The sequence below is a fragment of the Pelecanus crispus genome, chromosome 3, assembly GCF_030463565.1.
Source record: "Pelecanus crispus isolate bPelCri1 chromosome 3, bPelCri1.pri, whole genome shotgun sequence".
NCBI lineage: Eukaryota > Metazoa > Chordata > Aves > Pelecaniformes > Pelecanidae > Pelecanus > Pelecanus crispus.
This window is the reverse complement of record NC_134645.1, coordinates 72881931-72894434: the sequence shown is the minus strand read 5'-3', so window position 1 is coordinate 72894434 and position 12504 is coordinate 72881931. Positions and strand designations below refer to the sequence as shown.

At 40.5% G+C, this 12504-nt stretch overlaps 1 protein-coding gene across 1 annotated transcript in view; it reads left to right on the top strand.

Annotated features, from left to right (window-relative positions):
• Window positions 1–12504, top strand: part of NKAIN2 (sodium/potassium transporting ATPase interacting 2) — a 548435-nt gene that overhangs the window by 474187 nt on the left and 61744 nt on the right. Inside the window, exon 4 of the mRNA XM_075707629.1 lies at window positions 1466–1666. Coding sequence (XP_075563744.1) covers window positions 1466–1666 — 201 coding nt within the window. The remainder of the gene's footprint in view (window positions 1–1465; window positions 1667–12504) is intronic.

Below are 12504 nucleotides of genomic sequence, written 5' to 3'. Positions count from 1 at the left end.
AAATATTTATGATCCCTCCTGTCATCTGATAGCTGGGTGTGCTTATGCAGGGTAGAAATTGATTTTTTTAAAATGTGCAAAATTCTGCACTTTTAGACAAGAACTGCAACTTAAAGAAAAAACATTCAGCTACACTACAGTGTCAAGTGTAATCACAAATCGATTGACGTGTCAGCCATGACATTATCCAAAAACTCTCTGGATGGAGTTATTTTTGCATGAGTTAGTGCATAAAGGGAAAATAAGTGGGACTGAAAAAATGACTATTGTTGAAGGGAGGGAAATGTGGACACAACATACCTGCTACAGAATGGCATTCTATTCCTTTTGGCAAGGGAAACCTAATTAAATAGTTACATTTTAAAATCTTTATGAGAATCTTAATTATTAATGTCATCAACAAGCTGAAAAAAATGTAGGTTAGGTGTGGGGAGAGTTTGGCTCTGCAAAGACATTACTTAAAAGCAATTTTTTTTGCATGACTGAGCACATGTGCACACAGACTAGATAGTCACACTTTACAATGAGGTTACACTTATAAATTATTTATAAAGGGTTGGTAAACACTGTAGGCTATTACAGAATCCACAAAGTCCATAGTTTTGTTATAGCTATGTATAACACCCTCAAGTAATGTGCAACCAAGTATAATTTATGAAAGTCATATCTGTAGTATTGTTTATGATGTATATTAATCATTTATTAATACTTTATGAACTATTTATAAATGAAATCTTAATGGAAAGCATGGCTGACTAGTTACTCCATTGCACTAGCTACATCAGAGTTAAAGGTTGCAGTCCTCTGCCCCTCCTTTTTAACAAGCTAAGCAGTCTTTAGACAAGGCAACACTCACTAGCTGTTTCCTTACAGACTCCTAGGAAGTCAGAAATCTGAGAGAGGCATTACAAAGAGGTTTTGCTTGTAAGGAAATGTACAGAAGCCTTTTTTACATCTTCTCTAATATTTCAGTAGAGCTAGCATAGGCCTGCTTCACAGAGTCCATGAGACAAAACTCCTTGCAGATGACACACACATATTAAAGTCTGTGAGGTCTTGGTTCCTGACAACTCTTGTATAGTTTGGTACATCAGACCACCAAAATATGGGCCGTATTTCTCAGAACTGAGTAGAGGAGGGTTGCTGGGTAAATGTGCACATCCATCAGTCCTTGTGGTTTCCGCAGGAAAATGGGCAATGTAACAGAAATGACTGCTATAGCCCAGGCTACCATAATGTCTAGGAACAGATCCTGGCTTGCAGGATTATTTTTCTCCAAAGCAATTCTGCCTGCCAAGGTAAAGCTACTTGTGCTTGCTGCAGGCAAGCTCCACTAACTTTCATGTGACAGTGCAGTTTTGTCCCTGCTCTTTTCTTCTTTACGCATCCTGTGAAATCTCTTGCTGAGGCATTTGATACCCAAGTACCAACCCAGCACATTAATTCTTCACTTGTTCTTTTGCAGGAAACAGATCTCATTCTGACCTTTAATATCTCAATGCATCGCTCTTGGTGGATGGAGAATGGGCCGGGCTGCACCGTGACCTCAGTAACCCCAGCCCCAGACTGGGCACCAGAGGATCATCGTTACATCACTGTCTCGGGCTGTTTTCTTGAATATCAGTACATAGAAGTGGCTCACAGTTCTCTTCAGATCTTCCTTGCAGTAAGTGTTTACAGATAGCTTCACTTCTACCACCTTTTCTAGATTTATTCTTGCAAAACATCATTACCAAAATCGTGGAGTATTGTGGCATTCATTCACAAACCCTGGCTCTAAGTGTTAGTTTTGTTATGAAACTCTGTTGTCTTGCAGCTAGTTTAAGACACCTGTACATGAAAAGCTCCAACATACATGCTTGTTTATTGCTGTGAGAACTGCCAACATGACGCTTTCTGTTTTCCTGACCTTCATTTTGACCATTGACCATGCTACAGAACATTTTGACATACCTGGACTTCAGCAAAGCCTTTGACACAGTCTCCCATAGCATTCTCCTTGGGAAGCTGGCAGCTCATGGCTTGGACGGGAGTAGTCTTCACTGGGTAAAAAACTGGTTGGGTGGCCGAGCCCAGAGAGTAGTGGTAAATGGAGTTAAGTCCAGTAGGCGGCCGGTCACGAGCGGTGTTCCCCAGGGCTCAGTTTTGGGACCAGCCTTGTTTAATATCTTTATTGATGATCTGGATGAGGGGATTGAGTGCACCCTCAGTAAGTTTGCAGATGACACCAAACTGGGTGGGAGTGTCGATCTGCTGGAGGGTAGGATGGCCCTGCAGAGGGACCTGGACATGTTTCTCAGTTTTTACTCTGTGCTCCCATTTGGTTCTTTTGAGACTAAGCCACATTGCTATTAATTTATCTCTACGTCTTACCAACTTCCAGCAAGTTAAAAAGAGAGAGGGGTTCAGTGAAGAAGGGAGAATGCAAGGGAGGGGAATCTATTTCATTCTTAAGTGCAGCTTTGCAGCCTACAGTGCCGCAAAATAAACAAACCTTTTTAGGGCATCACCTGCAGCACGCAGCTGCATGGAACTGAACAGAACTGCTAAAGGTGTGATTTGTTCTGCTTTGTGTGAAACCCTGGGGTCTAGGAAAACATGTGGGGAAAGTATTTCTATGCAACAACTCCCTCCTTTCCTGCCCTCCCCAATTCTTGGTGAATATCATAGCTGAATCTGTAAAGGTGAGATCTTAGCTTCATTGCACTTTGATGGCAACAGTAATTTATTTAATGCTGTGCTGATACATGGAGAAAAAATACATCATTTCGGCCACAGTTAATTCATTTGTTTTGTTGCACAAAGCTAACCCTCAGTGCAGCCTGGGCTCACATACTGGGCAAAATTCTCCACTCGACTCTTCTCTCCCAGGGAAGTCCCATTTACAGAGCTATGACATATTGAGCACCTGGACCATCCAATGTGCTCTGCAAGGACCACAACTCTGCCTGTCCTTGGTGCCTATATATTACCAAAATGAACTGGTCTGGTGATGGCATGACTTGGATGCCCAAAAGATTCATACATTAAAGCGTCCTTATGTGCTTAATGGTTATTGATTCTTGCTGCTTACATCAGAGAAGCTATTTCATTTGCAGGACTACTGGGTTATCAAGGATAGATATACTTAAATTACCGATCTCTGGAGAGAATTGTTCCAGGTAAAGAATGAGGTCAGTGGTACTAATGGAGATTTGATTTGCTACTGGTTTGTGAAATCTGAGTTGCATTCTGTATAATGTTTACAGAGCAGAGGCTGAATGAAAGTTCCCACCCCTAAACGATAGGAGGTATAGCAGCCACTCCACCATGGGGAGGGCAGTGCCTGGGAGGGACACAGTGCAGGGTATATACCCCTGCTAACCTTGGCATGTAATGTCAGTGCTTAAGGTGGTTGTTGGCTCTATGTATAAATAGTATATACATCCCAGCTTTTTGGTCACACAGCTAAAAAAGAGTCACAAGCTCACAGTTTCACAGGCACCCACACTCATCAATGTCTAATTCTAGCTACGGATCCTATATACAATTTTCTTCATTTGCACTTTTTATCGAACTTATATGTCTTATAACAGAAAGTGGAAACCTTTTCAGTTCAGGCCCTGAGCTGTGGTTCAGGTCAGTGGGTTCTACTTCCAGGTCTACCACAATGTCTTGGGAAAGTGATCTCTTCTCTCTGTGCCTCTTCCCAAGTGCTGTAGAGAGGAAAGCATGCCTAAATTTTTCATGTTCAGTTTATAAGACACAGTACCATTTGCATAGATACGGATCTCTTGGATCTCTCAAAAAGCCTCTAAATATGGATGTCAGCCAGTACAGTAAGACCTTTGTGTGCTACAAAGAAATTATAATAATGGTAATTGTATTTCATACAGAAATGGAGCTCAGATTCTCTACACCTTCCTTCTGCCTGTGTTTTACTCTTTGATTATGCATGACCTGCCCCCACTCCCACAAGACTGTTCTTGCAAAAGTCGACAAATTAAAATCCATTTGTAGATCAAAACTTTGAAAATATGCAAATAAAAGATCAGCCTTAGAGATAAGTGTGACAGAATTACATATCTATTTGCCAACGCAGGATTAAAAGTATTTATTATGCTTGCCTTTTACTCCTCACTTACACACTTACAAGTCTATTGATTTTAGTGGAACTAAGTGCCCGAGTTATGGGAATAAGACTAATGTGAAGGCATCACCTTAGCCAATTTGGTTTTTAGTTATAAAGCCCTCGAAAAGATGAACTGTGTAATATTATTCCAGTAAAATGAGTGGGGAAAAAGCATTTATTATGTATTGTATCTACATTATTGATGGTAACTTACATACCAAATAAATAAGACCATAAGTAAACTGTTACGTAAAAGTATTGACCATTTTCATAGTGATCCTGTCCACTGACTTTTATGTGCTGTATATTAGTCTTAATTCCTTTTTGTTCCTTCCTGTATTTATACTTGAGTATATGCTTCATGCAATCATTAAAATTATTATTTCATGGTCTAAAATTTGTAATATGTAATTATCCATCCAGGCTAGTTACGGTAAATGTATACTATTTGCGATTCTGCAAAGTCTGCATCATGCATAATACCTTTCAAGCTCCGATGCTGTCAGATTGATTTAAAACATCATGAAGCATAACTGTGCTATTAAGACGCAATAATACATCTATGCAGTTAGAATGCCAGCTTCAAAATCTCTGCTCTGTTGCAGACTTACAATATGACCTTTGGCAGGGTGCTTAATTCATGCCAATTATTGTCTGTACTATACAAACAATGCTTCTTAAGTATTTCAGAAAGTTGTTGCCAGGATAATTCCATTAAATATTGCAAGGTAATCAAATATTACAGAAAGGTGGTCTGTGTATGTATTTAAGCACATAGAATGGTAGAATAGCATTAATATTCCCTGCTTCTCTCAAGGATTAATAATAATTAGAATAGGGGACTCCTAAAATCCTTAATGTTAGCATAGCACAGGTGACATTAGATAGTCTCATGCCCTTGCAGAGAGATGGGAGTAGTGACTAACAGTGTACACTCATAGGAATTTCTTCACTGGACTGTCTATTTGTGCTTTAGACCCACATGCTCAAATATGTTTCTAACATTATATCACTTAAAAGCCCCCAAGAGTGCTGAGGACAGTATGATTGCAAAGCAAAACAGCAGTTCCTGTCCAAAAGAACTAACCTTCAAAACACAAAACAAGCCAGCCTACCCATACGGACAGAAAAAAGGGGAAAGACAGGAAAACAGAAAGGGAATACTAGTTTGCAGTTTCACTGCACCTCCTGTTTGACCATTGTCAGCTTTTTTGTAGGCATGATAGAAAATCCCTAAAAAGGGCTATGGAGCAGAATAATGAGAAAAAAATTGCATTATTTGGTGGAAAATTCTCCTAAAAGGCAGCAAAAAAAAAGAAAGTGTGTGAAAATGAAATTTATTAAGTGGTTGACAACAAGCTGGTGGCTCATCAGTGGTGCACTCTCATACTGACAGGAGGGGACAAGCCAGGTGGGACAAGCCACAGAGAGCCTTGCAGGTGAATGGAGTAGTTGAATTTCACTGGAAGAAACTAAGGAGAAGAAATGGAGGGATAAAGCAAGCTGTGGAAAATTTTCCCTGCAGTAGCCTTCCAGATGGGCTCAGTCTAGACTGAGGTGTTGGTCAGGAGCAAGGAGAGCATGTGGCACATGTAGAGGTAGGATGCTCCTCTGAAGCTGAGACTCAGTACAAGTGAAAGATCAAGAGGGCATGAGCAGGACAGCATAGGTTAAAGGAACAGAGAGCTTGTAAAACTCCTGCATTTAGAGCAGGAAAGGGAAATGAGCCTTCTGCAAGGGAAAAGAAAAGTACATTCTATCTCTTTTTTCTTTTTCCTTTTAATTTTTTTTCTTTTTTTTGGGGGGGGGAAGACATTGATGAGACCTGAGCAGAGAAAAAGACTAGCAGTTCCTCCAGAGACACCAATAAATGACAGAGCAGGACTAAAAGAAGCGAGCAGTGGGTGTAAAGCATGTGGGTAGGTGTATCAGGAGGACAGACTGCATGATAGGAGGAGGGGCAAAAGAGCAAAAACAGGAGAGTTGAGGGAGGGAGTCATAGGTACGCGTGAAAAATAAAAGCCCCCTAACTAATGATGTCATTAGGAATAAGGCAAAGAGCAAAAGTGTGTTTCTGTGGGTCCCAAAATATGCATGAGTGGGATCAAACAAAACATGTCAGCCCTGGCTTGTCCAGGATGAAATGCTAAAAGTAAACAGGCAGGTCCTTTTGTCAGAGCTACAAAGACTCAGAGCAAGGAACAATCTAAGAACTTGTACTGTGTTAAAGGTCTTCACTGAGTTCAGATGGATAATACTCATCTTTTAGGAAGTGTGACTGGTTGATGTAGGCTGTGGGTTCTGCTAATAAACCAGCATATCCCATTCCTGTGATCAAAATGCATACAATGTGATATGCTGAAAAAATATAAAAGATAAAGATCAGATCTACTTGCTGCTAATGCAAAAAGGCAAAACTCTTGCTAAACTCCTGACCCTCAAACGTAGCAGTAAACTAACACTGGATTCTTAACTTTCCAGTCTTCAGTTCCTTTGTGCTGACCAAAGTGGCATATAGTACACCTACTTGCAGTAATAAGCCTGATGCCATTTTCCTTTCTAACCACCACAAAGGTCTTCAGTTGTGCAGGAAGCACATCTTGCACATAAAAGCCCTCGCTCAGATTTACCCTTGCTAATTTTTTTTCCCCACCTCCCTTTTGACAGCAGCCTCCACCTCTTCCACATACATACACTCATGCACACACCTTGCACATTGGCTGCCTCCTCCTGTGTTTGTAGAGTGGTGAGAATATTTATACGTGAGAAAGGAGGGAAGAGCTTGTGTAATCAAGCTTTGACTCTTTGAACTTAATGGGTAAAAATAACATTATTTAATTAAGGTGGAGTTCCTTTCTAGGGCAACACAATGATTGAAAGAAAATTGATTCTTAATGATATAGATTGGTACTTTAGAAAGACTGTTTTTTCGCTGTAGGACTGGGCAAAATCAGCACAATGGGAAGAGGGTATGAATCATTGTAAAGTGCTAATTTAATAACACTGTCGTGCCGTGTTAGCAGAGGAGCAACATCAGGTTCAGGCATCTTTGACATTGCCTCAGAGCACAGTATATTGCTGTTTCTCTGTTTGACAATAATGTTAGAGCATATGTCATTAGTGTTTTGAAGGATTACTATAAAAAGAGATTTCTTTATGCCTACACGTGTTATCTGTTGTTGCTTCTATCAAATTTTACCTGCATTTCTTCACTACTCCTTGCAGAAAACTGAATTGTACACATCAAAGCATAAACGGTTTTTTAATGAGCAGGGAGCTTTGTCAGTTGAATTGTACTCATTTATTTCCCTAAAAGCGTCCCTTCTTAATGAACTGGGCTCATATAAAGCTAAGTTATACGATAATTGTCTGAAAACACGTTTGCTCCAACTCAGTGGAGAGAAGTCAGCTTTAAATAGACTTACGTGACCAATGCACATAGGATTGTCTCTGAGAGGTTTATTTCCCTGATAGAATGAAAGGCAACAGCACCAGCATGAGCTGAGACTGGAAGAAGCAGTTCTGTCTCTCACAGATCCTCTTGCACTAGCAAAGGGAAATAGTGAATGTGATTGTCGTGGTTTAGCCCCAGCCAGCAACTCAGCACCATGCAGCCGCTCGCTCACTCCCCCTGCCCTGGTGGGATGGGGGAGAGAATCGGAGGAGTAAGAGTGAGAAACACTGCTGGGTTGAGATAAGAACAGTTTAATAATTGAAATAAAATAAAATAGTAATGATAATAACAATATAATAATGATGATTATTATATGGCCAACCCCCCCCCCCCCCCCCCCCCAGTTTATATACTGAGCATGACATCATATGGTATGGAATAGCCCTTTGGCCAGTTTGGATCAACTATTCTGGCTGTGCCCCCTCCCAGTTTCTTGTGCCCCTGGCAGAGCATGGGAAGCTGAAAAGTCCTTGACTGGCATAAGCAGTACTCAGCAACAACTAAAACATCAGTGTGTTATCAACATTCTTCTCATCTTAAATCCAAAACACAGAACTATGCCTGCTACTAGGAAGAAAATTAACTCTATTCCAGCCAAAACCAGGACAGTGATTTTTTGGGGGGAATCAGAATTGTGATAACCAAGAGTTGAACATTAGACTCATTACTTTGAGGCCCGAGGGAAGTTGCCTGAGAATTTGTTTTGACCATCTCATATGTATTCCTTCACACAGAGGACTGTGATTCTGGCTGATCCTGTAGGGTAGATAGTTATACAATACAGCAATGAGATTATGGTTCCCCAGGTTCAGTGCCTTGTGGCTGTCCTGGGGCTATGTGATGCTGGTGGTGCTGTGCTGACTGGTGATGCTGGCTTGCTGGCTTGCTGACTTGCTTCCTCCCACAGCTGGGATTTAAATTATTCCTCAGTTCTGTTACTAGCACAGTCCTGTTACCATTTCTATGACACTGTCATAGCATAAGAGCTGCACGTGAACACTTTCCAGCTGTATGCAGGTCAGATGCCTTGGAATGGCGTCTTTTTACCTAGTTTTGGTGAGCCCCTACAGGTCTTTTATGTTTTGAAGATTTTCTGGACAAAGAGCCTAGTCCATTCAATTTTCTTTCTCTACAAGTGAATTTGCATGGTAGAGAAACCAAATTACATGTACTTTAGATGTAAGAATAATATTAAGAAGAATAGCAATAAAAATAAGTAGCACAAGCTTCTCTAATCATAAGTATACCATTATAACATGTAATTAAAAAAAAAGGAATCCCTCTTCATACTGAAAACTCATAGTCAAGCGCTAGGTTCAGCAACCCCAATTCTGAGCTGATTCTGAAGGTACAATAAACATATGAATGCTGCTCCTTAGAAATATAAAAAAACATCCACAGTACAGATATACCTCAGTATTCTTGCTGATATTACAGTATTGCCTGGTTCTGCTGTATATAAATGTATATAAATGTGACAGCTATTATTTCACCATTTTGCTCCACACCCCATAAAGAACCTCCGGTTCTGAAAGCAAGAAGCCTCAGTTCATGAGTTAAGATAATTTTTTCCTGAATATAAGATAGAGTGTGGTAAAACACACAGCTAACTTCCTCACTTGGTTATGGAGAACAGCGTATTTTCAAAAAAAAATGCAGAAAAAGCCAGTATTATGGCTGGTTTTCAGGTAAGGCTTTCAAATTTGTGTCAAAACTTGTATAGCATACTTTACATATACTTCATGTTTCATTTTTGTGTGTTGTTAGCACAGCTGCTTCTGCAAAAGATGAACTGCGCACATAAAAGTATGGCATTATCTATGAAAACATAGAATTACTTGTTTTGCAGCTTCAGTCATGACAATTCTGGTCACAATACCATGGCTCAGAAAATCTGGTCTGTTCCATTCACCAAAGACAAACAATGTCAGCACATGCAGCTGAACTTGTATTGAAGGTACCGCTCAATGATAGATTCCTAAATTTCTATAACACAAGCTGAGGGCTTGTGGTACAGCTAACTATCCCACTAAAAATACTAACTATGCCTAGGGAAAATGGAAATCCAAGAAGCATTTCAATGCCCCTTATTTTTAGGGTGGGTAAAATAAAAACAATAATATTACATTATGAATTCTGTAACTTTTTCCCCCATTTTCTAGCACAGACAGTATAATGAGGTTTTTGCTTTCCAAAAAAAGGCAACTATGTACCCTAGGACCCTTGGAATAAGTGTCTGAGGCAGGCCAAGACAATGGGGTCAGAAAACTGCTCATATTATTTTTGCTGACTGAAGTTTCTCATGCATTCTCAGGAGTAGAGCTAACTGGGAATTTTCTGAAGAAACATGATTCTTTTGGAAAATTCATCAGCTCTGAAATCTTTTGTCTTAATATAAGTGTCAATGAACTTCATTTAAAGTGTAGGCAAGTGATGATTAACATAGTACCTGGTTTCCTGCTGGTTTTCTCAGCTGGCTGCTTGAGCTCTGGACTTTCATGGTACATTTATACTTGGACAGGACACATCCTAAACACTGCAACATGATTATCTGTAATGTTTAAGTTTTACTATAGTCCATGTCATGCATTTGGCCCAGACCAGCTCTCACTGTCCCAGACATTGCCAGGGCATGGGTGCAGGGGTAGCACAAACCAGGGAGCATCTGTGATAGCCAGTTTGGATCTGCTCATCTTGTTCCGGGGGATAAAAAGAGCTTACTTGTGTGAACACAAGCTGTGCCATACCATTTGGCCTATAGGCCAGAAGACAGTCTCCCGGTTATTTCAGTTACTACTATGTCTATATACACTTCTGTACATCCACAATACAATGGCAATTACACACTTAGAGTCTGTGTACCCTAGAGATGTAGTAATACCAACACTAACCAAGTCTCCAGCTAGTATTTGAGTCATGCTGTGACCCCACAGCTTGGAGTCCAGGAAAGGAACATGAACTGTAACCTAGTAATGTGGGACAAAAATTCATTTTTCGCAGAAAAAAGTCCTAAATTTTTAGTGCTTACGTAGGATGCAAAACAATGTATACAATAAAGATCCTCTGTAGACATGTCCTAAGGATTCTTAGCTCTCTGACTTCTGCAGTACTGCAATTCTAAGGAGAGTGGAGTCTGAGATAACTTTTTGTCGTAAATTTGCTGAAGCTTCCACCTGAAGCCCAGATTTTAAATGACAGGTAATATTCATTAGTGAAAAATGTCATTGTTCCATCCAACTGAAGAAAATTACTCTCCCCTGAAATCAGAGGTAATCTGTTCTTTGCACATCTTCTCAGTAGACATCAGCCAATTCTCACCATTTCTTTAATAGGGGCTATCTTCAGGACTGGTTGGACAGGTAGAGAGCGCATTCGTGCACCGCTGATGTGTTTGGGGGGCTTTCAAGATGTGCTCCTTAGCAACACCATTCACCTAAACTGCAGCACTATTGAGATATCAGTTTTTCAGTACCTGACTGCTTGAAACTGATTGGCATAAAGTGATTCATATTTTCAAAACCAAGAGAGCAGATTTTTTTCCCAGCAGGCAGCATTCTTTTAACTCGAACCTTGAGCTGTGCCAGCTTAACCTCCATTTCTTTCCGAACATGGTAAAGGAAAGAGCTATTTCTTAATGTACACAAATTTATAATGAAACGCTGGGACTTTTCTTCTCCTTTATTTTATTTTTGGATGTCCGGGTTTTCTGTGAACAGATCAGTCATCTGTGCATAGGCACAACCCGAGGAAACAAAGTATCTGCAAAACCACAGGAGCATTTGTCTGCTGGTAACAATTGTTGCCATAGATGGGAATTCAACATTGACATGACAGCATTTTTTTTTTCCTTATATGTAGGCAATGATCAAGTTGTGACATCTGGAATCTACCCCAGAGGTTCAAGTCAATAAAATATTAATAGCTGCCATTTCCAGCGAGGAGGATGTAACAAGAGCACAGCAGAGGAATCTCCGACATTTTTACACCTATTGTTCTTCCTTACCCATTTCCCCTTCCACATGCTCTTCTCCTAAAGATTAGGGAAAACGAATCTGGGACTGAGACGCAATTCCCTGCCTCCAGTTTAGGTAAACTGCTGTTCAAATAGCCCTGTTTTCTCTGAGTGCTCTGTTGGGAAGTGGCTACTGACAAAGGGCTGGATCCTCCGGTCCTCCTTGCTCCCACCGAAGCTGGGGAGGAGTGCGGACTGGCTGCACACAGCTGATTCCCAATGAAAACCAGGCACTGAAATCAAGGCAATGCTGGGCAGTCTCATCTGAAGCACTCACCATTTTACCAAGAGATTACCAAGGCTTTCCTTAGTCATTGAATGCAGTGTATTCAGTCGTGACAAGCAGGGAGAGTAGGTGGAAGAGAAGGACTGTTGCGCTTTGCTTCAGACAATCCTGTTCTTCCCATTCCTCTCATTCAGTGAGTAAGTATTAATAGTCACTTATGCATAAGAAGAAATAATGAGGTTTAATGAATCTCCAAAGATCAGCTACTTCATAAAAGCAAATGCCACACTTTTATCAGTTAAAGGCCTCCGAGTCCAACATCAGCAGCAGAGGGAATTTTTATTTTAAAGCAAATTGCACCCAGTTTCGGTAAATTATCATAGAATGATTACTCGATTTTTATCCAGTCAATGTTATGCCTCCCTAGTGAATTGGTTTATTGTCAGTATGTCTGCTTCAAAACATGTCTTCCCTAGAAAGCACTCCATTCAGTTTCTGCCGCTGGAAGCAGGCAACAGCTTGAAGCTAGCAGCTGCTCTTGAACAAAGCAGGTAGAGATGCAGAAAGGCTGCCGAATCCATAACAATAAGCACATCATGACATAATTACAGTAAATCTCCAGAGTGGTCTGTACACACAAAATGCCATATGTTTTGGGTAGAGGAAGTGTGCATTAGTAAAACCATAGTATAACATAAGCA